The 27642-nt window shown below is 49.1% G+C and overlaps 1 protein-coding gene across 3 annotated transcripts in view; it reads left to right on the forward strand.

Annotated features, from left to right (window-relative positions):
• Ptpn14 (protein tyrosine phosphatase non-receptor type 14) overlaps positions 1-27642 on the forward strand; it is a 138485-nt gene that overhangs the window by 47024 nt on the left and 63819 nt on the right. For all 3 annotated transcript variants that reach the window (XM_041635331.1, XM_041635333.1, XM_041635332.1), the window contains exons 2-3: positions 9413-9722; positions 21635-21804. In XM_041635331.1, coding sequence (XP_041491265.1) covers positions 9549-9722; positions 21635-21804 — 344 coding nt within the window. In that variant the 5' untranslated portion in view covers positions 9413-9548. The remainder of the gene's footprint in view (positions 1-9412; positions 9723-21634; positions 21805-27642) is intronic.

Raw genomic sequence — 27642 nt, forward strand, 5'->3', positions numbered from 1 at the left:
CTTGGCTAACCCAGTGAGGAGGTCACAGTGTGTGCCACCCTGCCTGACCATCCTGGATGATGCTTGGTGGGGCAGTTTTGGAGGCCGCTTTCTGCACCGTAGAGTGTTTGTTTCCATGATTTATCCATCACCTTCACCCAGGTTTGGATCCTTTTGGTAATAGTTTGTGAGAAGCCACTGGAACCTTGTGGGGTAAGGTCGACAGCGGCTTGAGCTATGTAAAGCTAGGAAGTGAAGCGAGGGCCAAGTTTTATTTCCCTGGACTCAAGGGTTTTATGGTACATGTCTGTGCAGGAGGCCTTGTGACTCTGGCTTTATCTGTCTAAGGAAGCTGCTGTTTAGCCCACTCTTCACACAGGCGTCCCTCCACTGCGTCCCGCCACGGTGTCCCCGCCACTGTGTCTCCCCTCCACTGCACCCCTTTTCTGCACCCCTCCCCTGAGGTGATGCACAGTAAAGCAGCCGCCTTTCATTTTAAACGTGGCTCAAGAAGAGTTTTGAAAGGTCATTTATGTGACTCTGTGCTCAGGGAAGTTGGAAAATGTGTTTGCAGATAAATTTCATCTTCCCGCTGAGTGTTTGGAAGGGGTCGGGATTTGAAAATGTGCTTTTAAATGCTTTGAGGTCATGGGTGTTTTCTTCAGCAACTGAAGGACTTGAGCTTTAGACCTTACAGAGAAGTTTTATGTTTTTAAAAGTGGCTTGACCTGTGATTGTGACGCGAGTTCCATGAAATTCAAACATTTGTAATCCCAGCTCCTTAGGAGCCCAAGGAAGCATAGTGAGACCTTGTCTCAAAACTATTAAAACAGACCGAAGAAACTAACAGTTACATTTTTTTTTTATCAAACAAAGCCCACTTCCCTCCTGATGTTCTTTCAGGGGAGTTGAGAGAAAGTAGTTTAAATCTCCCCCTCAAGGCTCCATCCATTTCATATAGCATCTTCTTGGGGACATGCCAGCCAATGCGTGAAAGTCAAGCTGTGCCCCATGGTTTATGCACAGGATGAACTAGTTCTGTCAATTTGTCTGTCCTCACACCTAGATCGGGGTTGCATAGTTCTGTGAGGTGTGCTGGGGAGTCTAAGGCTGTGGAATGCTGGAGAAATTCCAGAGGCTATTGGTAAACATGGTGCTGGCAGTTAGCTTCTCTTGGCGCTTTCAGAGCTCAGATTTAAGTGGGGGAAGTAAGCACGCGTCACACAGTATGGGAAATAAAAAGAAGCTGCTCACGGGGAAGGCTTGGATTTTACTTTTCTTCTGCCCAAAGACTCTGCAGGTTCATCAAAGAGTAGCTGATTAGACTGTGTCTGGTTGACACTTTGGAACCCTCTCTACTTATTGCCCTGTTTAAGGATTTATTTGATCAACCAAGTGTAAGATCGGAAACCTGGTTTTGTTGTATCTTGTACTTGGATTTTTTTTTGGGCCAGCAACTCACAAAAAAATGACATGGAGACTTAATAGTAATCATGAGAGCTCAGCCTTAGCTTAGGCTTGTTCTTAACTAGTTCTTATAACTTAAATTAACCGGTACCTTTTAATCTATGCTCTTTCATGTGGCTCAGTTACCTTACTCTGTACTGCCCATCCTGCTTCCTCTCCATCTGTCTGGTGACTCCGTCTTCTTCTTTCCAGTGTTCCCTCTCTCTGCCCTGAAGTTCGCCTATCTCCCCTGCCTAGCTATTGGCCGTTTAGCTTTTTATTACACCAATCACAGCAATATATTTTGACAGTGTATAAGTATCTGACAACAGTGTGTGTGTGTGTGTGTGTGTGTGTGTGTGTGTGTAGCTCTGAAGGGCTTTTTGTTGACAGCTTTATTATTGTTAAAAACAAGACTATAACATACTAGAACCCCTAGCTTACAGTTAGTGATGGAAGCTTCCATCTTCGAGTTTTCAGGAGGGTAATAGGCCCCTCGGGGAGAGGACTGTGGAGTTGAGACTCTGAAGCTTCTCTGTTCTCCTTCTGTATCCTCTGCTCTAAAAGGCTTTAAAATGTGGTGTTTGCAGAACAACGCCCTGACATATTGTTGTGGGCCCATCTGTGTGTGAGGGGTGCCATCTTTGTGAGGTCCTTACCCACAGTAGAAGGACCCCACAAAGGCTGGAGAAGGAAGCATGAGTGGTGTGGAGTTTTTTGTAGAAATAGGAATCCTATCTTTTTTGCCAAAGCACCAATGACCCAAGTAAGCCCTTTCTGCTCTTCACAACAGGACCCTCTCTTACAGCCCAGAACCAGACCCATAAGGTTCCAAATCCTCCTGTGGGCAGGCCACAGAACCACAGTTGAGGCTCCTGGGTCTGAGTGTGCAACTCTCTGCGTCCTGGGTTCCTGCTGTGTGCAGAAGACCTTAACCCCAAATCCCACCCACAGCTTCTCCTTCGGGAACCTAAGGGTGGGGCGGAGTGCAGACTGCATTGTGTTGGGAGCTTCTCAAAGTAATTGCTGATCGGAACCTCCTGGAATGTAAGACCAGTTGGAGACTCTAGATTCTGAGCTGTGCTCCTGACTAAGATAAGGGAATCCCAGGGTCATCTAACCCCTCCCCCCTTCCCCCAGGATGGCTCTTGAAAAGCTATTTATGCTTCAGGTGTCAGAATCATGGGATGCTAGATGCTGGGCTGGGAGAGCCCAGGGCTCAACCGGATTTCCTGTTACATGTCAACACTTTCCGTGTGAAAGGGCTTTCTCCACAGGGCTGATGAGGTAGTAAAGTGCTTGTTTGCAAACTCCCGCGGCTGTTTTTTTTTTTTTTTTTTTTTTTTTTTTTTTTTTTTTTTTTGGATTTTTTGAGACAGGGTTTCTCTGTGGCTTTTGGAGCCAGTCCTGGAACTAGCTCTTGTAGACCAGGCTGGCCTCGAACTCACAGAGATCCACCTGCCTCTGCCTCCCGAGTGCTGGGATTAAAGGTGTGCGCCATCGCCGCCTGGCCCCCGCGGCTGTTTTATGCTGTTGCACAAGCCTAGCGTGCTGTGAGAGAAACCAAGAGGGAACTTGACTGGATGGGCACAGTGGAGAGGGTGTGACTTGTCTCAGGCCTGGGGTCTGAGGCAAGCCTTGGCTCATTGGGAACTCCTCTGTAGCTCAGGTCGACCAGCAGTCTCTCACTCCAGCACCCACTGTGAACTGCCCTGTTCTTTTCTCCCTCGGCGTCCTTCTCTTTCTTCCTGGATTCTTTGAGATAAGACCTAGTTATTAGTCTGTGCTGGCTATGAACTCACTGTGTGCACCAGGCTGACCCCCAATTCTGTGATCCTTCTAGCTCTGCCTCCCGAGTGTTGTGATCACAGGCCTGCAGCTCCAACCCTGCAGACTCAGTTTCCCGAGTGTTGTGATCACAGGCCTGCAGCTCCAACCCTGCAGACTCAGTTTCCCGAGTGTTGTGATCACAGGCACAGAAACATTCCCACTTTGGCCAGGGCTGCCTTTTCTAGGATGCACTGAGGAATGGAAAAGGTTAGCAGCTGAATGAGACGATGTCACTGTTTCTCTTGGAAGAAATCTGAGTCGGCCCCATTCCTTTTACTGTTATTACTAAGTAAAAAAGTTGCTTTGACGTCATTGAGCAGGCCACTGCAGCCTGCAGCAGGGTGCTGAACAGTCTGAGAGCATAGCTAACTAAAGCAGTATTTTTTTATCTTTCAGTTTTAGTTTTAAAATGATTTGTTTAGTTTTAGTTTTAGTTTTAGGGTGTTGCTAGTTTTTCAAGGCAGGATCTCACCATGTAAGCCTGCCTGGCCTGAATGTTGCTGTGCACACCAGGATGACCCCAAACCTGCCCCCTGCCTCTGCTTCATGAAGGCTTAGATCAAAGACCCAGCCTGTTTTATTAAGTATTGCGTATGTGTATGGATTTGTGCCTCTGAACACAGTGTGTGCCCACGGAGGGCATAAGAAAGCATCGGATCCCCTGGAGATGGAGTTATGAGCAGTTCACTGCCCAGTGTGGGTGCTGGGAACTGAACTCCGGTCCTCTGCAAGAGCAGGGTGTCCTTTTAAGTGCTGAGCCATCTCACCAACACCCATGAAACTTCCCTTTTTAAAAGGACTTTAATATTTAGAGTCATTTTTAGCTCACAGCAAAATGGAGCCAAAAGTGCAGCTCTCCTCCAGCACAGCCCTCGGCTCCTCGGCCCCACAATGATGTCCCCCGCCAGAGTGACGCACGTTTTAATAACGGATGAGCTTGGCATTGACAGTTCATTATTCCCTTGAACCCATAGTTTACCTTGGGGTTCACTCTGATTTGTGTGCATGAGTATGCACACAGGTATGATGTGTGTGTTCATGTACACTTGACAGTTTGCACATGCCACACACCAGTGTGAAGAAGATAGCCTCAGCTATCTGCTCTCCCCTGTCACCTCGTCTGGGGACAAGGCCTCTTGGCTGTTCACCACAGCATATGCCAGCTGCCCGACTGTACGTGCCGGGTTAGCTGCCTGAGAGCATCTAGGCGTGTTCCCGTCCCAGCTCGCATCTCAGCGAGGACCCTGATGTGGCAGATGTACACGGCTATGCCTGGCTTTACGTGGGTTCTAGTGATCTGAACTCAGGTCCTCATGCCTGCGTGGAAACACTTTACCCATCGGGCTACCCATCCCACAGCCCCCACTGTATTTTTTTTAAAAATTGGTTAATTAATTAAAAGGTTACTTTTAATGAGATAAAATTAGATAGTTCTGTTTTAAAAATAAAAGCTTTAAAATAGAACGAAGACCGTGGTCTAGCCTTTCTTTCTTAAGAACACATTTAAAGTTTACTGGGATGGGCTCCATCTGCATGCATGTGTTTGACGGTGTTGGAGCATCTTCTCTCCCCACTTCCATCGGCCTCCTTTATTCCCCCTGCGCAGCCACTTAGCAGCTGCTCCCACATATCCTGTGAGTGAGTGGTTTTACGTGTCTGCAGAAGACCTCGCACCCATGCTTATCTCCTGCTGTCTTCATCCCCCACAGTCTGGCTCTGTTCTTATTCACAGCTGAAGGGAACCCACGGAGAAGATAAGTCGCCTTGACATTGTCCATTTCTGCTGCTGGACATCCCGTTAGCTCCATAGGGAATGAGGAGCGTTGCGGTGAACACTGGTGTGCGGTGTCTGATGTCCTTGGGGCAATGCCCAGGAGTGACTGATGTGGTGGGCTCCTAGGCAAGCTCGATCCGCTGTTAGTTTCTCCGAGACACTTCCATAGTGACCTCCATAGTGTTTAAACTAGTATTTGTTCCCATTACCAGTGTATAAGGGTCCCTTCTGTTACACACACACACACACACACACACACACACACACCCGTCCGGCTGCCCTTTCCTGTGTGTGTATGCTGTCAGCAAGTGCTCTTACACACTGAGTCATCTCTCCAGCCTGTTACTTGTTTTCCAGTGATGCCATTTTTAGTATGGCGAGATGCAGCCTCGATGTAGGGTCTTTCTTCCTCCTTCCTTCCTTCCTTCCTTCCTTCCTTCTTCCCTCCCTCCCTCCTTCCTTCCCTCCCTCCCTTCCTTCCTTAATTGAAAGTGTCACAAACACAGTCCTTTCTATGTGTCTTTTAGTTAGTTCTGGTTTTTTGTTGTTGTTTTTGTTCTTTTTGTGACAAAGCAATTGCGAGGAGCCACAGAGAGCCACCTGGGGAAACCCAGCCAAGGAGCCTGAAGCCAGGCTCTACACCGGAAGGGAGGTGACAGAAGTGGACCTGCTGTGGAGGACAAGCAGGTGCTGTGCGGCACTTGTGTGCTGGTTAAAGGCAGAGCTTGGTGCATGAGTGATCGTTTCCTTGGGAGCTTAAGAACTGAGGCTCGTCCACTGGCCATGAAGTGGTCCACTGAGCAGAGTTCAAGCTCTCCCGTTGTGTCATAGTGTGGGATGGCCTGGGATCATCCAGGTATCACATCTGCTTTGGCCAGGAAGCACAGCCCTGTGGCCCTCACTGCCGGGAGTGGGTGTTACGGGCTTTTCATTGAGGTGTGTATGAATGTATCAATGTATGTGGAAGAGACAGGGAATGCGTTTCTAGCTTTGGGTACAAGTGTCAAATCACGCTGATATTTTAAACCCAGGTTAATTTGTTCAAATAAGCACCGATGATGTTGCTTGCCGAGCTCCTTCAGACCAAGCCTTAAAGCCTTAGGTACTAGAGCGCCGTCTGTGTGGGTAGGCATCTCCCCTTTAACTTTCTGTCTTGAAAGTATTTAGGAGGTTGGAGAGGCAGAGCAGCCCGACAGTGTCTGTATTCAACTGCTGTCAGTCTCGTGTGTGTGTGTGTGTGTGTGTGTACACCATGTGTTCGTGTGTATATACATGCATGCATTCATACCATTTAAAAATTACAGGCATCATGACATCTAAACATTTTTTTTCTTTTTATTTTATACGTATGTGTGCTTTGCCTTCATGTATGTCTATGCACCACGTGTGTGCCCTTAGAGGCCAGAGGAGGGCATCGGATCTGCTGGGACCAGAGCTGCAGATGGTTGTGAGTCACCATGTGGGTGTTGGGAATTGAACCCGTGTCCTCTGCAAGAGCTATCAGTGCTCTTAACCACTGAGCCCTCTCTCAAGCCTCCATCCTGACGGCTTTTAATCACAATAGAGCTGCTGATACCGCCTAACTTCTCTCTCCTGCATAACTGCAACCCCACTATTAGAAACCGCAGAAAATGTTGGCTAGAGAGACAGCTCAGCAAAGGGCTTGCTTGCAGGTGTATGGATCTGAGTTTGCTACCCAGACCCAAGTAAAAAGGTCCGCCAGTTAGGGTCTAGTCAGGAGGATCCTTGCCTTGCTGGCCAGCCACTGTAGCCAGTCAGCGAGCTCCATAATCAGGGAAGAAACTTGTCTCAGAGAAAGAATGTGGTGGAGAATGATTAAGGAAGACACTGCCCTTGCCCTCTGACCTCCATAATCAGTGTACATCTGTGCATGCACACACCGGGATGCTGTACACACACAATAAAACCAAGAAAATTAGCAATGATCTAATTCTCTCTCTTAAATTTTAAGCTTGCCTTGATGCTTCCTGACTTTCCGAATTTTGCCCTTCCCCTCAGCTGGATTTAATCAATATCAACAAACCCCCTTTTATTTTTTCCAATTTCTCCACTTTTTGCCTGGGAATCAGCTTGCATGGGCTTCTACCCTCTCTTTGATATTTGTTTTTAGTTGTTTACTTGTTGATGGTCCAGACCAATTCTCTTAAATTTTTTTTCTGTTGGGATTATCTTGCAAATCAAAGATTCAGAAAATCTTTTATTTTTATTTCTTAGCTGGCATAGCTATTTTCTAGAATCCATGATGCCGGGTTGTTTTTTGACGGTAGACACCCCTGAGGGCTGTTTGGGAGCCTTCACCAAGGCAGCTGACAGGTTTAGAAAGATGTGGAGTTCAGCCCCACAGCCCCAAACAGCCCGAGACAATAACCACCGAACAGACACTCTTCGCTGCGTGCACATTCTGGTCTTTTTCAGAACAGCAGTTATCTGGGGAGTTGCTATTTCACCATCCGTGTGTTGTGTCGTGCTGAAGAGTCTGTGGAGAGATTGTTTTTGCTAGGCTAGCCGGGTACCAAGCCAGCCACATTCTTTCATAGGTGTTTAAGGGAGACACACCCAGATGTAAAGAGCCTGGCCCAGGAAGAGAAACAAACATACTGGTGTCCACAGAGCAAACACTTCTGTCTGTTTAAGGCTTTCTTAACGTAGGCTTCGACTCTTAGCTTGCCTGTCCTGTGCTTCAGTAAGTCGAGGGGAATTCACCAGTAAACACAGGATATTTTGGCTTCCCTTCTTCTCCCCCCCCCTTTGGGTGGGTCCCTCCATATTTTCTGTCCCTATCAGGAGATCAGGTTGGCGTGGCTTGGAAGTAAACATGATACTCTGCCAACATAAAGTGGTTCAGAAATGTTAATCTATTTTACCAAGCCAGCATTTCTAGCCATACGTATCTTAAGCTATCATAAAACATGTACCTGCCATGCTCAGGAATGTGCTGAGGGCAAATATCAAAGCCTGCCGAGGGAGGCTGGGAGTGTGTTTTGATGTGTTGTAGGGTTATACCCTGACAACCTTCAGGAGGCCTGGGGTTCTGGCAGGGAGCGGCGTATAAATATCACAGACAGCTCCTTTATCCATCGACCGATTCCTGCAGGGACCAGTGGTTCCTATGTGTTCACTCAGGAGCAGTGCTGTGCCAGGATGGATGAGGGGTTCAAGCTGCTTGCACCTGCCTGAGTTAGCTGTCAGTCCATCCAGCCATAACTCTCTGAGCCTAGCAGGAGCAGGCAGCCGTATGGAAAAACTTCTCTGCTTGTTGCCGGCTTCTTTGAGAGAAGTTTCCTGGGCCTCCTGACCAGGACGTCACTGGTTCAGGGCACGGTAAAGCCATTTTGCTTGGTATTTAATGCTTGCGTTCTCCACGTTTGTCATGTCTTTATTTTCATTTACTGGGACGTCAGGTTCCTGTCAGTCTTTCACTAGTGGGTTAAACAATCTGTAACCGGGGACAGGGCTTTTGTACCAACTCATCTGTAAAGGAATGGAGCCGTGCTTGGGTGTTCCATGCATCTGTCTCATTATTTGTTGAACAAAAGGACACAGTGAGACTTTTAAGTACACAATTGAATCTGTATATTTCAGGGAGTAGGGATATAGCTCGTAGGGCCCTGGATCTGCTTCTCGGCACCAAAACAAGGTGGCAATGAGAATCCTGTGTTGTAAATTAAAGAGTAGAAATGATCTATGTTAAATGTATGCTGTCACCATTCACATCATACATTCTGAGTAAATAGTTATTAAAATAAGTATTAAATCATTAAACAAAAGAGCTGTAGAAACTCAACGTCAACGTCGTAGGGTGGGAGCAAGATGAAATAAATGTTCGGTTCCTCGAAGCTCCGGGGCCACCACCTGCGTTCTCAGTGCACAATCATTTTCTGCTGCATGCATTTCCTCATTGTAGATGTTTCATGTGTGTGACAAGACACACGCGTGGAGCTCAGAGGACAGCTTGTGGGATTGACTCTCTCCTCTGCCATGTGTGCTCCGGGGGCTGAACTCGGCTTGTCAGGCCTGGCGGCCAGCACCTTTCTGCTCCTCCTGCAGAGAGGGGCCCAGAGAGGATGGTGGTGTAAACGGGAGTGTGGGGTGCCCTGGGGTCTGGAGGGGCTATGCACCTGGGATGTATTTCTTTCTGCTAAGCCTCTTCTTCGCCGGTCTTCTCACGCTTCACCCTGACGAGAGCGGGTAAGACATGCGGTCTCTCACAAGGCACTCAGAGCTGCAGTGCTCACAGGCACCTGAGTCTGAGCCTTCACCTGCCTGGGTGCTAGTGTGCACACATGTATGCTGTGTTGTGCACCACCGACAGCTTCCCTTCCCATCCAGTGAGTAATCACATTGCCTCTCTTTCCTCTACAGCCGTCCTGCAGAGGGCCTGACGGACATGGACACCCTCCCCCTACCTTAGTGTGACCGTTCCAACACAGACCTGCTAAGGCTGTCTAAGGGGTGCCTGTGCCAGGAGAGGAGGGAGGCGTCCCCCGGCCGCAGAGCCATGCCTTTCGGCCTGAAGCTTCGTAGGACTCGGCGCTACAATGTCCTGAGTAAGAACTGCTTTGTTACGCGGATCCGCCTGCTGGACAGCAATGTCATTGAGTGCACCCTGTCTGTGGAAAGCACAGGGCAGGAGTGTCTGGAGGCCGTGGCCCAGAGGCTGGAGCTGCGGGAGGTGAGTTGGGCGCATGTCCCTGTACGGGGACAGGAGGCGGGGGTCCTGAAAAGAGTCAGCTATCTGCTAACGTGTCAGCATCTGCCGTGTTTTTAGCCTAATCGTGTGTTTAGAAGAAACTGCTGTTCTTAGTGGGCGTGAGCTGACAGAGCTCCAGTGGCTCAGGCGACCAGTGCTGACGTCAGAGGGAAGGGCCCTCAGCTGGTACGGGGAAGTGGGTTTCCTTCTGTTTCCCTCGTGAGATTTTTACGGGGAGGTAAGAATGAGAGACTTTCCCCACCAAAGCCATTTTTTTTCTCTTTAAAGCAGTTGAGTGGGTAGTTGGCATTCGGGTTTGATGGCTGTGTCACAAGGAGAAGCCACCCACGTTTGGGTGCTGCAGCTGCCTTTTGTTTCCCTATTTCCCCCTTACAGGGAAAAGGAGCAAATAGCATTGAAGTGAGAGTGGCTCACAGACATGGGGAAGCATTTTTATTTTGTTTTGTTTTTCGAAACAGGGTTTCTCTGTGTAGCTCCGGCTGTCCTGGAACTCACTCTGTAGACCAGGCCGATCTTGAACTCACAAAGACCCATATGCCTCTGCCTCCTGAGTGCTGGGATTAAAGATATGCACCACCACCACCCAAATGAAAAAGCATTTTTTAAGAATAAAAAAAAAAGATTAAAATGCACATGCATGCGTGTGTGTGCGCGTACATGTGTGCGTGTGTGCGTGTGTGTGTGTGTGTGTGTGTGTGTGTGTGTGTGTAAGCTAGATGACAACCTTGGGTATCCTCCGCGGGAGTGCTGTCCTGATCTTTTGAGACAGTCACTAAGCCTGGAGCTCACTGAATAGTCTAGACTACAGGGATCATCCTGTCTCTGTCCCCACCCTCCCAAACCCTGGGACTCCAAGCCTGCCATACCCCGGATGTTTGTGTGGGTTCTGGGAATTGAACTCACATTCCTGTGCTTGGATGTTACGTACTTTACTGCGGAGCTGTCTTCCCATCCCCAGGGAGAGCGGTTAAAACACGTATTTGTTTCTTTGAGCTCCGTGCAAGCCATTCTTCTTTGTGGTTTGTTCCGGTTTGAGTCAGGGTCTCACTTTGTGACCAGTCAGGCCTCCAACGTGTGGTCCTCTTGCCCCAGACTGCCAGCTGGGGTCACAGCCATGCACACCACACCAGCAGGTCCCTAGTGTGCGGCTGCTAGGCAAGGTGGCCTCCTTGTTTTCATCTCCCAGGCATTCAGGATGAGACTCTTGTAAGGAGTCCACACTTGTGCATTTTGAGTCCTGATGACCACATGACACGTTGGCTGGTGGGCAGCCTGTGGGCAGAGAGCAGCCTACACTGAGTGACCCAGGAACCCTGAGCCTCAGGAAGCTCCGAGACACCTGGGATCTCACTGGGGTTCAGGGGACAGAGGAGACTGATGGTCACGTGCCACCCCTGAGGTCCAACCCTTCTCCTTGCAGCTTCTTCTGCAGGTTGACCGTAGTTCTGTGGGAGGCTTTTGTCCCTGAACACCTCTGTGCTCGCTGTCCTTCGTGTTGGTATCTGGCTTTAGCGTTAGGGTGGGCTGTCTGCCCAGGATCATGTCCATGGGCAGCCAGAGGTTGGCCTCAGCAGCCAATCAGTGGAGCTGGCTGCTGACCGAGGAGAACAAACTGGGAAAAGTCCTGGCTGTGCTGATGGCAGGTAGATAGCTGTGCCTTGTTTAGTGGTGGCATTTTGGGGTATACATATTTACAAATATGTAAATTCCTGTAAAAAATAAAACTTAAGTTATATAGCACTGGAAAGAAAGTGTTTTTGCTCTTTGAGTATTTCTATTCCTGTTGCTAACAAGTCATTCATATGCACTGGGGCATTATAATATATGGTAAATAGCTATAATGTATTCATATGCATTGGGGCATTATAATATATGGTAAATAGCTATACGACATTCATATGCATTGCCTCATTATAATATATGGTAAATAGCTACAATGCATTCATATGCATTGGGTCATTATAATATATAGTAAATGGCTATATGTGCAGGTAGGGTTTGTTGTGTTGGACTTGGCTCAGATTATGATTCTGAAGCTTATGTGCAGAGTGACTGGAGAAATTACTGACCCTGTTTGGCCTCTGTTTCCTGACCTGTAAAGTGGGAATAGTGACTCTCACTTTGTGGTCCTCTTGCCAATCTTAAAAGCCATTCTGTCTGGAGAGACAGAGTGCTGCGTCCACTAATTCATAACTGCTCACACGTCAATGTCTCTAGAAATGATTTTTATTAAATAGAATCGAGTGACTTCCCTAGGACTTGCTAGACACTGGGGGGGGGGGGGGAGGGAGCATTAGGAGGGTCCAGCACTTAGGTAACAGGTGAAGACTGAATGCCACCTGTGCTAGGCATATCACAGAGTAAGGTGAGGATGGTGCCTGTCTTTAGCCATTCAGTGCCTAGACCCGTGTGGGCCAGGGGTGAAAGCCGGCCTGGGAGGAGACTGGGGTGGCCGAGTGGGCACCATGCTCGCTGCATGAGGGTGAAGGCCTGACGTCAGTTCTCCAACACTCACATCAAAGGCTGAGTGTGGCAGCATGTGCCAGCGAGCCAGAACTGGGGTGTGGAGACAGCTGGGTGTGTCCCCAGGGCTCAGTGGCCAGCCAGTCTAGCTGAAGGACCGAGCTCCAGATTCAGTGAGACCCTTTCTGAAAGTAAAGCTCTCAGACATATTGTGATGTGTCAGCCTCTGGCCTCCATACACACTGCTTGGGTGTGTACATCTGCGCACGCACACACACGCACACACACGCACGCACGCACGCACACGGCCTCTGTGCTTTGAATCTGGACCTGAAGCCTACGTTAGGCAATCAGGTAGGAAAAATGAAATGTCCTCCTCAGCAAAGGGAGCTGGATCTGCAGAGAGGAGGAAATCAAGAGCAACCGCCTGCGCTGGGGAGGGAGGCGAGGGGGTGAGTGAGGGTGCCGTAGGGGTGGGGGCTGGCAGGGTGTGTGTGTGTCGGGGGAGTGCTCTGGGGAGCAGTGAGAGGTAGGGGTGCTGGGGCACATGTGTAGTACTGGTTCCTCTCTGCCAACCCTGGCTTCCCTCTGAGAGGTCAAAGGGCAACCCCAGATGATCCTACCACTACCTTGTCAGCTAGGATGAAGGGAGCAGTTCAGAGGCTCCTGTCACGTGTGCATTGTTGTGTGATTGGCAGCTCAGTGTTAAGGTGTGGTTCAGCTTTCACGCTGGCTTTGTGCTGGCGGCCGTCAGTGGGTTTGTCACCTCTGAGCAAATCGCTTTCTCCTTGGCTCTTCACTTTCATCCTGTGACAGGGAACATGGGAGCTGTGACCCTTCCCAGTCAATCGTAGCTCTCTGGGAGTTCAAGGAACAGGCTCTGTACATCCAACAGGAATGTCTTCCATCCAAAATCAGAATAGGAAGGGGCTCAACACAGGACTGCCCCCTCCCCACCAATGGGGACCATCGCCCAGTTTAGCCTCTTTTCCTTGTGCAGATTTGCATTTTATTCAAATCTTCCGCCCTTGGCTACTCTCATGTGTAAAGATTTCAGAGACACGGGGACTCAGTATGCATTTCCCATCAAAGAAAGGTGAGCGCACATTGCAGAGGGGTGTGTGACTTGACTGCGGTTAGTCTAGTGGGGCTGGGTAGCAGCTCTGATTGTCTGATGTTCCCTAACCTGTGGAATCTGCCTCAGTTCCGTAACCTGTTAAACCACAGCTGGGGTTTAAAATGATCCAAATGATCAGCATGGGGCCCCATGAGCTGTGCGGCTCTGTTTTCTGTTGCTGTGATAAAAACACTGAAGGCATCTTGGGGGAGGAGAGGGTGTGTTTCATCTTAGATGGTACCGTCCATCATCTAGAGTAGCCTGGTAGGAGCTCAAGGCAGGGGCCTGGAGGGCTGCTGCTTCCCGGCTCGCTCTCCTGGGCTTGCTCAGTCTGCCTTCTTATACCGCCCAGAACCACCAGTCCAGGGATGGCATTGCCCGCAGTGGGCTAATCATTAACTAAGAAAAATGCCCCACAGGTGTGCCCAGAGGCCAATCTGGTGAAAGCAGTTCCTCAGTTAGGAGCCCAGGTATGTCTAGGTTTGTGTCAACTTGAAACAAAACTAAAGTAGACGGCTCCCTGGGTAAAGGTAGATGCCACCAAGCTTGACTAATGGCCTGAGTTTGATCCCGGAGAGAACTGGTGCTTACGAATTGTCCTCTGACTTTTGCGTGTACACATGGCGCACACACACACACACACACACACACATACACACACACACAAACAAACAATCCTGAGAAAGAGTCTGCTGAGAGCAGGTTGTGAGGGGAAAATTTAGGGCCTTTGAATTTTGTGTTGGTTTCTTGTCTTGTGAATATTCTAATTGGAAATCTTAGCTGACCTCTGCTGTCGTGGTAATACCTTCATTTTAGTAGAAACAGAGGTGGTTATTTCTCAGCCTTCACTCTTAAGTTTTTCTCATTGGGTGTGTTCTGAGGGAGTCTGGCTGCCGCAGGAGAATGCTTGCGTGGGATCATGAGTGGTTTTATGGTCACTGTTACGCTGCGGCTTGTTATCCTGTATTCTCATGGAGACTGAGGAGAGTCCCCTTGTTAGGTTCTAGAACCCCCAGACCTACGCAGTCTCGAGCCTGGGTGCATACAAGGTGGCCTTCCAGTTTTCCGGCTGTGGAGGGCATTGATTATCTTCCAGAATCACTGGAACATGGCAGGGAGAGCCGCTTTGCTGCGTCTGAGGTATTTCTCATTCCCGAGAGAAGCTTCAGTGCTTGCACGGAACTCCTTTCTTCCTCTCAGGTGGGGCCGTACCAGCCCCGCTTCTTGATTGACAGCTGAAATGCTGGGCGAGGCGGGCAGCCTGTTGGAGCTTAGTGCGAGATCTTCTAAACTCCTGCTTCTGGCTGAGTGCCTCTTCAGAATGCCTGCGTTAAGATCAAGGCTTTAATCCCTCGTAATTGCCAGGACGGCATGTGTAACCCTCACAGATGGCATTAAAGCCATGCCATGGGTCACAAAACTGGTGCAACCAAACCCTCCACAATCTTCTGCCATGAATTGTTAGTGTGTGCGGTTACATCATGCCTTTATAAATGAAGGATGAAGGGTGGAGACGCAGCTCAGGCGTAGGGTGCTTGTCTGCTGTCTGCGAGGTCTGGGATTTGATCCCCGGCCGGACAATACAGGGGACTCATGTCAACAACACTGTGAACTATTAATACCTGTTGCCTTTGAGCACGTGAGGTCCGCAGCAGAATGAGAAGGGGCAGGATTCCCCACAGACCCTGCTCTGTCTCCTGCTTTTCTTGCTGTAGACCAGTGTCTGGAAGAGCAACTCAAGAAAGGACATGCTTGCCGGGCGGTGGTGGCGCATGCCTTTAATCCCAGCACTCGGGAGGCAGAGGCAGGCGGATCTCTGTGAGTTCGAGGCCAGCCTGGTCTACAAGAGCTAGTTCCAGGACAGGCTCCAAAACCACAGAGAAACCCTGTCTCGAAAAACCAAAAAATAAAAAAAAAAAGGACTTGCTTGGGCTCGTACTTGAAGGATACGCTGCATTATGGCGGGGGTGGGGGATGGGGGAGAAAGGCATGCTAGAGGAGTGAGCTGGTCACATTGCCTCCACAGCCAAGCAGAGAGCAGTCAGGGAGTGGGGTGGGCCAATAAAACTTCAAGGCGCACCCCAGTGATCCATTTCCTCCATCTATCTTCACCTCCTAAATAGTCCACAACTTTCTCGAAGAGAGTGCCACCAGCTGGGGCTCCAGTGTTCAAACACACAAACTTATGGGGACATTTCACACTCAGGCCACAGAACTACCTGTCCAGCACTCTGCAGAAAGGTCTTCATCCTCTGGGATCGATCGTTCCACGGTCATTACCATGAACGCTGGCTCTGTGGCAAACCTGCCTGTCACTGCAGACACTAGCTGGCATTTCAGTACATACAGACATTGATACTTCTGCTAAAATGCAGAATTTCACATAAACCCAAGGCGTGCTCACATGAAAACGCGGTCCTCCTGCGACTCTCCCGAGGCTGTTCCATTTCAGCTGGTTCTTAGTCATTGACTCAGAGATACAGGTCCTCTTCCTGGGAACTGGTTTTTACAGCCTCCTTTCTTCGTCACTAAGAACTCAAGGCGCCAGAGCCTCAGGCTTAAAACTAAACTGCAACGAGGGATTTATGCCCAGAGGTATCCAGAGGTCAGCTAAGTCGGTACTTTGGACAGAAAGCTGGCCTTCTGGGCCTTTGTCAGGAATCGGGTTCCTTCAATAGTGGGAGAGGGGGCTTCATCCGCCACATTTCACAGAACCGTGTGCCAGTGTTTAGTGGTGGAGCCTGGGGAACAAAACCGGGCTGAACTTGAAGTGGTGTGTGCACAGCTGCGCTTGGTGTGGGAGACAGCGCCTTGGACCAGACACGGGGGCGAGGGGGGGGGGTTGCTTGGTACATAGCTAGATGGATTGAGACTGTCAGGGTCTGATTATATTTCCTGTGATGCAACTTGTGGCCAGATGTGGCCAGATAAACACGTGCTGTACTGTAACCTGAGCAAAAGCCGTGTGAGAAGCTGGGCAGGCTTTCCACTCCTGTGTGAAAACACAGCCAGAGGAGGGTGAGAGAAGTGGAGGGCGTGGAGGAGGCTCACGAATGTGCATTCCTTCCTGCAGGATAACTGGGCCCAACATTCTAAGACAGCACGGGACAGAGGTGTGCTGCAGACACCTGCAAGGGCAGTTTAGGGTGCCCCTAAACCTTTTTGAAAAACTTTAACATATATACAAGGTGCCAGGCTTTGTGGTGGCATTCTTAGGTATGTTATGTGCTTCACCCATGTTTGCTCTCCCTCACTCCTCCTGTCCCCTGCCAGCCCTCCGCTTGTCCACTGGAAATGCTGGGATTGTGAGAATGAGCCACCACACCCTGCTTGTCATGGTCGTGGGACTGAGCCTAGGGCCTTGCACATGGCAGGCAAGCTCTCAACCAACTGACCTACAACCATAGTTCCTACATATCTCAGTATAGCTACACACACATACACACACGCATATATATATACACACATACATACACACACATATATGCACATACACACATGCATACACACATACATATACACATACATACATATACACACATATATGCATATACACACAAACACAAATATATATATATATATACACATACATATACGCACATATATACACACATGCATATATACACACACATACACACATATAAATACACATACATATACACACACATACACTCAGTTAAACTCCATGGTTTACATACATCACATCACATCACATCACATTTTATTGGCCCCTTCACTGGTGTATCTATTAAGTGACACCCAGACTGATTCCACAACGTGGCTACGGTGACACGCACCATCGTCGTGACGAGTGAGCAGGCATCTCCGTGGAGTGCTGACTTAAGTCCCTTTGGTGTATTCCCAGGTCATGTGGTAGTGCCTCGGTCCTGATTTCCATAGAGGCCCCACTAGTACATCCACACCCCCAGTGTGTCTGTCCCCACCCTCGCTAGCGTTTGTCAATGTTTCCCTGAGAGTCATTTCAACAGGGGTGCTGTGGAACCCCAGGGAAGTTTTGATTTGCATTTTTGTGGTAACAAGAGGGTGTTGGATATTTGCCCATGACCTCTGGACTGTCTGAGCTTTGTCTGTTCATAAACACCTGTTCATTTCATTTGCCTCCTTACTGTAGGGCCCCATTTCTCGAGTAGTCTTTTAACTCTTTCAAAGGATACTTGCATAGCGAACCACTGGGGACGGCTCTGTTTCCTTTGGAAAAGGGTATATTTCAGCAGCAGCAACAAACACTTACACTACAAATTCAGTTTTCATTAGGGGTGGCTTATTCTGTTATTTAGAACTCTTTGAGACAGGGCTTCTCTGTGTAGTCCTGGCTGTCCTGGAACTCACTCTGTAAACCAGGCTGGCCTCAAACTCACAGAGTAAACTCACTCTGTAAACCAGAGTGGCCTCGAACTCACCTGCCTTGGCCTCCCAAGTACTGGGATTAAAGGCATGAGTCACCATGCCCAGCTAATTTAGAACTCTTTACCCCATTACTGTGGTTCAAGATTAGTACTTAGGGTCTCAGAACTTGTTGTTCTCTGTCTGTCTGTATGTGCATGTGTGCATGCTTGCATGCGTGTATGCGTGTGTGTGTTGTGCAGGAATATGTACTCTGTTAAATGGCCCTTCTTTGTGTGTGTGTTTGGGTTTGTTTACTTTTCCCTGGTGTAGTAATCTTGGTGGGTGGGAAGGAAAAGACAGAAATTTAAAAGAATACCCTACAAGGTGGAAGGGCAATACTGACTGTTCCTGCAGAAGGCCTGGGTCCAGTTCCAAGCACCCACATGGTGGTTCACAACCAACCATTTGTAACTTTGGTCCCAGAGCACCTGATGCCCACTTCTGTCCTCAGTGGCTACCAGGCACACATAGACATATGCATGCAAGACAATTAAACACATTACATAGATAAATCTTAACAAATTAAAAATTCCTCCCAAAATGGATCAGTGAGTTGTTCCTGCCTTCCCTTCATAGTTTGAGTAATATAAATTTGTATGAATATTATGGTCAGGATGAAGTATGGAGCATAAACATACAGCACACATGTCAACACTACTTCTAGAGTAAGCAGAGGTTCGTCTGCTCGGCAGGTGTGTGCTCCCTTCTTCTGCCCATGCTTACCAGAGGGTTCTCTCCAAAGGGTTTTCTCATAACTCTGGAAACTACTACGCAGCACGTCACAGCTTAAGGATGTCTCAGCTTTTACTTGTAAACATTCCAATCACCCCAAGTGCAGGGAGGGACCCCTGTGTGCTGCTCTCTTCTGTGGAGGAATCGGAGCAATGAGGTCGTGCCTGGGACCCTTTCCAGGCAGGTGCTGAACTAAGCACCAAGGCTCCCTCGCTTTGGGCCTGAGCTCAGCCAGTCTCTCACATCCCTGACTCCCGGTGGCCGCGTCAGCATCACACAGCTATCCCAATGTCCCAGAAGTGTCTGCGACAGGACTTTCAGATGCTCCCGTGGTTATTTTTCTTGTCGGTTTAAGGCCTGTTATCTGTCGTTAGCCAGCTTCCTTCAGCCTTTTCACAGGTTGCCAATGCAACCGATTCCCTTTCCTTTCTGGTTTGTTTCAGTGTGTGGTTTTCTCGTCGTTGCAGGTTTTGGAGACAGAATCTCTTGTAGCCTTGGCTGGCCTCGGATTCCTTATGTAATTGAGAACGATAATGAACTGACCCTCTTGCCCCCACCTCTCAAGGGCGGGGGTTGTAGGCCTGTGCCATCAGACCTGGCTCCTTCTGCCGTTTGTTGTTCTGAGGCAGGGTCTTGGCTCTGTAGCCTAGGTCAACCTCAAATTCATGATCTTCTTTCCTCTGTGTCCGAAGTGCTAGGGTTATGGGTGTGAGCCCCTAGCCTGTTTTCTTTATCTCTGTGTATATTGATGTTGTGTGTGTGTGTGTGTGTGTGTGTGTGTGTTGTGAGTGTGGACATGTGTGTGTGTGTGCCTGCATGTGTAGCCCAGAGGTTGGTATCATGTCTTCTCCTCAGCTGCTCCCGCGTTATTATTTATTTATTTATTTAAAGGACGTCTTAATAACCGGGAGTCTGCCAGTTTGTCTAGGCGGGCTGGCTTTCCACGCACTAGGACTGTGGGTTTGTGCCGCTGTGCCTGGCTTTTGTGTGGGTGTTAGGGAATCCACATTGAGGCCCTCACCCTGACTTGGCAAGCCCTTTACCAGCTGAACCACCTCCCCAATCCCCACCTGGCATTGCTTGCTCTCTATGGCTCCTAGGTGTATGTGTCTGCTTTCTGTCACTGTCTGTGATAACCCGAGGTGACCACCTTCTGGAGAGGGAAGGTTGATTTAGAGTATGGTTTCAGGTTGTCATCTGTTGGCGCTTCTGCTTTGTGCTGGTGATGAGGCCGCACATGCTGCCGGAAGTGCACAGAGGAGTGAAATCAGGCATGTCACAGTTGCTGGAAGGCAAGAGGGGACAAGAAGGGCTCAGGATCCTGTGATCCCATTCCATGGCAGGATGCATCCCCACCAGGCCCTGGGAATCCTGGTACCGTCTGGGGGCAGGCGGATCTAGATCTAAACCATGACTTATATTGATGCTAAAAAGAGCTGGTTAAAAGGAGTCATCTGATCTGCTGACGAAGTGCTTGCTACGGTCCATGGACGTGGTGGCATGAATTAGGTACAGGCGTCCTTGCAGACTGTGGGTAAGACTTGCAGTCACCTCATCTTAAGGACAAAGCTCTAGGAGTCTGGGGGTTCCTTTGTATGTAGAATCTCACATACACGCACACACACACACACACACACACACACAGAGAGAGAGAGAGAGAGAGAGAGAGAGAGAGAGAGAGAGAGAGAGAAAGGGAGAGAGAGAGTAGCAGCTGGAAGTAGACGAGCCACAGAGCTCTTCTGTGAGGTGACCTGTGGACCTCGATTACGTCATGGCTCGTGGTGGAAACACAGGTGGCTCACAGAAGCTGGAACACAAACAGCGGGGTGAGAACGGACCCAGTCGGCTTTGTGTGATTCGACAGAGAAACCCATTGCCTGAACACCAAGGATTGCATTTTGTTGCTTGAGAAGGTAGAGGGAGGCCTTTAACCCATCTGAGACACGTACCCCAGCTGGCCTGTGGTGCTCTGGCTTCCACCGGCCAGGGCACACCTAGTGTGCTAAGAAAGCGGGACCACGGCCTCTCTGGGGACTTGGTAGGGATGGCTCTGGTTAGTGGAGGGACAGCCAGCTGCGGTGAGGACAGAAAGAATGCCTTTGGAAATTAAACTTGGTAATGAAAACATTCTTCCGAGGGCAGAGCCCCAGGTGCACTGTAAACCAGCTGAGGCCATATCGAAACACAAAGGCATCTTCAGAAGCAGCGAACTGGTTCTTTTTTTCGCACTAATCCTGAAACCCTAGCACACGTTCATATAAAGACAGGATTGGGTGCATGAAGGTACCTGTTTCCATCAGTCAGCGAGCTCTTCGTAGCCAAGCTGGTTGAGGCTTCAAGTTTTAGGGTGATGATCACACTTTCATCTAGCAAATGCCACCCTAATCTGCCAAGAGCCCCTGGTGGCTTTGGGGTCAGCTGAGGAAAGGAGAACCTTCCGGTCTCAAAACTTGGTAGGGGGAGAAATTTTATCGTAATTCACGTGTAATAACGCGGTACAGGGCACTGCTTTCAAAATACTCATTGAAGTCCCAACAGAGCACATGGCTTTTGGGTTCAAATCTGAAATGTTCTGCGTCGCCAGAGCTCTTAGCTGGCAGGGTTTGTCTTCAGAGTTGAGTAAGAAATTACTCTATGATCGATGCAGGAATTATCCTGGCCTTTCACACAGGGACTCGTCCTTCTGGACTCAGCAAAGAAATCGGTCCTGGGGCTGGGGAAACTTCAACCCCCATCTAAAAATCCAGTCTTGGTGGGCATAGTTGTAATCCCAGCCCTGGCAGAGTGGAGACAGGAGGCTATTCGAGATTCACTAACCAGCCAGTCTGTGCTACCAGTGAATCCCAGGTACCAGAAAGAGGTCTTTCCTAAAATCCCAAGGTGGCTGGCATCCACGGCTGAGCTCTGGTCTCTGTGCCCAGGTGCTGATATACTTCTGTACATATACCCTGTCCTCATCCTTTCACCTGGCACGAGTGGACCCAAATGCAGTTCGGAGAGCTCCACCTGATGCTTCACATAGGTGACTGTATCAGGTGGGGAGGAACCTTGGATCCTTGTAGGTTGGCCCCACATCTCAGAGTTCCGGTGTTGCGGGGTGGGAGGCCTGTATGATCTTGGACACACAACTGATGAGATTTTACCCTTTATCTAGACACACTACTTCGGCCTTTGGTTTCTCAGCAAGAGCCAGCAGGCGAGATGGGTGGAGCTGGAGAAGCCGCTGAAGAAGCATCTGGACAAATTCGCTAACGAGCCTCTGCTCTTCTTCGGAGTCATGTTCTATGTGCCAAATGTTTCGTGGCTTCAGCAGGAGGCCACAAGGTAGGTGTGATCTCCCTCAAGTTCCCTGTAAAGGTGTGGATCACCGAAAGGCTTCCAGTGAAGTGGGGGCGTGCTGGCTGCTTTAGTCGCGTGTGTAGGCAGAGAGGGCGGGGGGGGGGGGGGGGCTGGAGGTTTCCTGCCAGTTACCATATGGTTTGACCCATGTGGCTAGTGCCAGCCCTGGTACGACAGGTAGAATGTTGTGTATAACAGCAAAGAAGTATTTGCTGGGGATGGTAAGTGAAATAGGTAGGCTAGAATTTAATAAAAGCCAACCCTCTAATTCTGTTTTCTCCACCCCATCCACCTCCCCAAACACCACTGGGCTTTGCACCTGAGGCCTAAGATGGTTCTAAAGATGGAAACCAAGTTGAGGAGAAAAATGTCGCAAGGGCAAGAGTTTTGCTTATGTGATGTTACATAAGCGGGTAGGAAGTCAACAACATAGCGGAGCCTCGGGGCGGCCATGCTATCTTATGTCCTTGTCGGAACTGCAGATGTTAAAGTTGTTGGTGCTAGGATGACGTACATGGAGCTGTCTGTGTGATGTACATAGAGACATCTGTACCTCGGAATCACTTGCTAGGTGACATTTCTGGAGGGAGCCAGAAGCCCAGGAATGCTTTGTGTTTTTGTTTCTAAAATCTGTTGCTCCGCTTTGGGAATCCTGGAGAAGCTAAAGCCAGTGACAAGCTTGGAGGATGGCAGAGTGTTCCAGTGTTTCTCACTGTGTGGGTTTCAGGACTGTAAATTTCTCAAATGACAACACGGTTGAAGTTTCTATGTTTCCTGCTCCCCCGCCTCCCCTTCTTTCTCCTGCCCCTCCTCTTCATGAAAAGCTGTTGCTGTTAGTGGCTCGGTGGGTAAACGCCTGCCGTCCAGACACGGAGATCTCAGTCGGCAACCTCAGATCCTGTGTAAAACGTGGGGGTAGCAGCATGGACCTCTAACTCCAGGGCAGAAGAGAAGGGTCAGGCAGGGGCGTCTTTTGGAGGTTAATTTGAGATTGACCTATCTCACCCCCTGGAGCAAATCTCTTCATGATGGGTGACTCCTGAAAAGAGACTGGTGACACTGGAGAAACAAATGGACGAGTGAGGCCCAAGGTTAAGGGGACAACTGAGTGAAAACGTAAAAGGTGTCCAAAGGAGGGGGTCTGTGAGGTGGCTCTGGTTCCACAGAAGCACGGGGACCGGTGTTTAGTTGGCAGCAGTGGTTCCTAGTGCTGGAGAGGGGAAGACAGAAGAGGCCCTGGGGTTTGCTGCTCAGCCAGCCTAGCTGGGTTTGTGCGGTCCAGGGCCTGTGAGAGAGCCTGTCTGAGACTTAAGGCGGAGATCGGCTGAGCAGAGATACCCAGCATCTACACACACACACAATATCAAAAGGAGAATACATCCAGGTACAAAATCAAAGGAGAGAAGAAGAAATGACCTGATGTGATTCTAGACACAAGCTGGCAACAGCTAGGCCCCTCCTAGACAGATGGGGATGAGTCATGAAACCGTAGGAGCTAAAGAGATTAAGGAGCACGGAGCTCTCAGCCGCATTCCCAGCTGGAAGCTGTGTTCTGTGAGCCTTGACAATATTCGCTCCTCCTTGGGTAGATGTGACTCCTGCCTGGACCACCATGGTTCTTTGCTTCTCTCCCATCTCGGCCGGGTTCCCCCCAGCAGGGGCTCCTGCTCGCCAGGCATCTTCCCCTTCTTATATCCTCCTAAATCAAAGGGAAAATATTTTGCAGCATGCTTTCATAGCAACGGATTCACTGTAAACACATGGTTTTCATACTTTGCTGGGCCCGGAAGGTGAGAAGATGGTTTCTAAGTGAGCGGAGAAGCCCTTTAATTGGCTACTTAATGATTGCAAGGGAGGGCTGCAGAGCTGCTGGCTTCTTACACCCTGGCAAGCGTGGAATTGATGTCCAGGCCTTTTCCAAATCTTCAAGTCAGGAAGGCCCTCTTTAGGGCTTCAGTCCTAAGAATACTTTTAAAGGAAAAGGACTAGGGGGTTAGGGGGCTCAGTTGGCAGAGTTCCTCCACACAAACATGTGGACCTGAGTTCAATTCCCAGCATCCATGTAAAATGCAGGACAAGGCATGTGCTACATTCATCCCCAGGGTTAGGGGCAGGGAGGCAGGTAGGTGCTTGGAGCTCTCTGGCCGGCCAGCCTAGCTGAAATGGCAAGCACCAGGTCCCAGAGAGGACCCCCTTTCAAAAGACAAAGATTAGTTTTGAGGAACCACACCCAAGATACACAGACAGGCAGACAGACCCAGGAACACTAAACAAAGGATAAATAATTTTTGAAGAGTGAATCTAAGACTCACGGTGCATGCCTGATTTCTTAAATGCATAATTAATTGTCAGATTTTAATTTTCCCTGGGATGCATGTTTCTTGTATTGCTCACTGATATGTGGAGGTGCTGGGCTAGTCAAAGGAACTCATTCACCCCAGTGAGGTCAGGTGGCACAGCCGCCCTTGCCAGGATGCTATGGTAGCTGACCTTCTGGGGTGAGACTGTCCGATCTTAGTGGTCAGCACGCTACAGAGTTTACATAGCATTACTATAGTTGTAGCCCGGCCAGTCCCTGTCCTGCCAAAGACAGTCTTAGGACCCTGTGGGAGTGGTGAGGAGACGTAGGGCCGTGGGAGCTGTTCCAGGTCCCCCCATCTTTGGATGCTGCTGCTGTGCCCCAGCGTACCCTCTCCTTAAAATCACATCCCCTCTGCCCACCTCCTCTAATTCTAACTGGGAGGCTGTGCCCTTGTCTCCAGGTAACACTGCCCAGCAACTAGGAACAGGATTTTTGACATGCTTTTACTCTCTACTTGGGCTTCCTTCATTGGAAGTCCTTCCTGTTTGGGAACAAGAAGTTATCTCTCAACCCACTAGGAATGAGTGCCCACATTTAGGGCCTGTGGTCTTTATGTGCCATAAAGAGGTAGTGACCTTTTTCTTTTTTTCTTTACTTTTCTTTTTCTTTTCCTTTTTTTTTTTTTTTTTTTGTTTTTTTTTGTTTTTTCGAGACAGGGTTTCTCTGTAGCTTTGGAGCCTGTCCTGGAACTAGCTCTTGTAGACCAGGCTGGCCTCGAACTCACAAAGATCCGCCTGTCTTTGCCTCCCGAGTGCTGGGATTAAAGGCCTGCTCCACCACCGCCCGACCCTTTTTCTTTCTGTATGTGTGACAAAGAAACCAGGTTGTTACATTTCTAGACTACACTGTGGCCCTTTCCTTCCAGTGTTACCTTCAGATCTAGCACACATTGAGGGGAAAGCCAGGTCAGGTCAAATCCTGTCTTCACATAGACAAGATGGTGCCTTTAGTTGTATGAGTGTTCATGGGTGCTCAGTGTATCAGGTCTGTGCCGTCTTCTGAGATAGTCAAGATAGCATGGGTGCCATTTCTTAGTTCCATCTACCTTTTATTTCCTCATGTATAAGTGTATGTATGTATGTATATATGTGTGGGTAAGCACGTGTGGGGTGCTCATGCATATGTACATGTATGTGTGTGTACATGCCTATGAAAGCTCAAAGTTGATGTAATGCATTTGCCTCTGTTGCTCCCTACTTTATCCGTTGAAGCTGGATTCTCTCAGCTGAACCCTGAAGTCAATTTGTCTCGTCAGCCTAGCTAGCCTCCTGCACTCTATGGTACATCTACTTGACCTAGCTAGCTTGCTCCACTCTATGATTTGTCTAGTTGACGTAGCTAGCTTGCTGCACTCTATGGTATGTCTAGTTGGCCTAGCTAGCTTGCTGTACTCTATGGTATGTCTAGTTGGCCTAGCTAGCTTGCTGCACTCTATGGTATGTCTAGTTGGCCTAGCTAGCTTGCTGTACTCTATGATATGTCTACTCCATTTATCCGGCTTGCTGCACTCTATGATATGACTAGCCTGCCTAGCTAGCTTGCTCCACTCTATGATTTGTCTAGTTGACTTAGCTAGCTTGTTCCACTCTATGATATGGCTGGTCGGCCTAGCTAGCTTGCTCCATGGACCCAGCGCCACCTTCCAAGCTCTAGAATTACAGGTAGGCTCCTCCATACATGCACTTGGCATTTGTATGGGGGCGGGGATCGAACTTTGGTCCTCACCTATGGTACATTTATTACTGAGCACTCTCCCTAGCGCCCAATGTTCTTTTTATTTTGAAACAGGGTTTATTGACCTAGAATTTAACAGCCCCAGGAGTCGGCCTCTTCCGTAGCGTGTGCCCTTGCGCCTGGATTGTTTCCGTAGACGCTGAGGACTGAATTTAGGCCTCTTGCTTTTCCCAGCTTCTTCCTTCCTTGGTTGGAAACACTGGTGCTCTCCCCTTAGATTTTGCAGTCTCTTGTGTGTGCACTGTCCGAGTCTACAGCCTGAGTGTACAGAGTGCCTCTTCTAGAAGCTTCATTAGGGCTGTGATTCCATGTTCCTTTACACTTTGTTTTTGTTCCCCAGTTCTTTTGCTTTTTCGTACAATGTCATCTGATGAAGACTTTTAAAAAGACTTAAGTTTAATTATGTGTATGAGTGTGGATATGTGCCCACAAATGCAGGTGCCCACAGAGGCGACGAGGTGTCTCCCCTCCTGGAGCTGGAGTTCACAGGTGGATGTGAGCACCCAGCCTGGGTGCTGGGAACAGAACTCAGGTACTTGGAAGAGTAGCAAGTGCTCCTAATTGCTGAGCCATCTCTCCAGTCCTGCTGGGGTTTTAAAGTTTGTCATTGGCTTGGAAGTAGACTCCTTCAAGGAGGACAAGCGTTCTTTGGCACACCCCCCTGCCCTGCCCCACTGTGGATGGGCACATCTCTCTTGGTTCTTGAGCACAGCATTGTTTCTGCCAGACACTTTCAAGAAGTAGCTGATGCTAGAGCCCAGTCTCTCACTCTGTGCAGTCTGTCTTGAGACCAGGGAAGAAGATGGCTTTCTTTAAGAAGTATTGACCCGGGGGCTGGGTTGCTTGCCGAGAAAGTTGGACTCTTCATCAGATGGTGGTTGCCGATTACATCCCATTCATGTATGTATGTATGAATTGTGGTACCAGGGTTTGAACACAGGGTCTTGTACATACTGAGCAGACGCGCTACCACAGAACCACATCCCCTGCCTACATTCCTTTTCAAGTTTGCTTTCTTTCAGTACCTGTTCCATGTTAATCTTCCTGCTAGGCAGCTGGAATGTAGGAATGGGCAGATCTCCGTGCCTTGCCACCAAAGAGCTATAACTCCAAGCAGTTTTTAATTCATGTTTTTGATGGATTAAAGGTTGATTTGCATTTTTTTTAAGTTTGTGTTGTTCCCATCTCTACTTCCTGGAGAATGTTCTGTCATTGGTCTGGTTGCTTGGCAGGCGCTCTCATAAACAAGGCTGGCATCTCGGTTCCGCCACCTGTGCAGCCAGGGTCACATGTCCTGATGCTCAGCAAGACCCTGAACTTGTAAGTTCTGTGTTGCCATCTTGAAATCTTTAATGTGCTCTTTAGTGGTCTAACATTTTCACGTTGCTCCAAACTGCAAGGAAGGAGCCACAGCACAGCCCTGTTTTCTTCCCTTGCTCTCTTCCTGTTGTTGCTGGGGCCTCTTAGGATGGGTGGATCTGAGTCTGCCCTTAGGAGTGTGATCAAAGTGCCGGAGACAGAAAGCTTTTGTGCAAATGGAAGTGTGCCTCTGCCACCATCTCTGTTCCTGGCTCCGGGCCTGGTTGGAGGAGGTTGAGATGGGCTAAAGCTAATGAGTGTGTCTCATTTTCAACTCTAATTTCCTTGTGTTCAACTGAAGAATGCTGAAGTTCACACCCTCAGCTCAGTCAGGTGTGTGCCTAGGCCACAGGGTCACAGGTAGCAAG

This window comes from Microtus oregoni, unplaced genomic scaffold, assembly GCF_018167655.1.
Source record: "Microtus oregoni isolate MIOR12 unplaced genomic scaffold, Mior012 000047F_ref0000412, whole genome shotgun sequence".
Taxonomy (NCBI): domain Eukaryota; kingdom Metazoa; phylum Chordata; class Mammalia; order Rodentia; family Cricetidae; genus Microtus; species Microtus oregoni.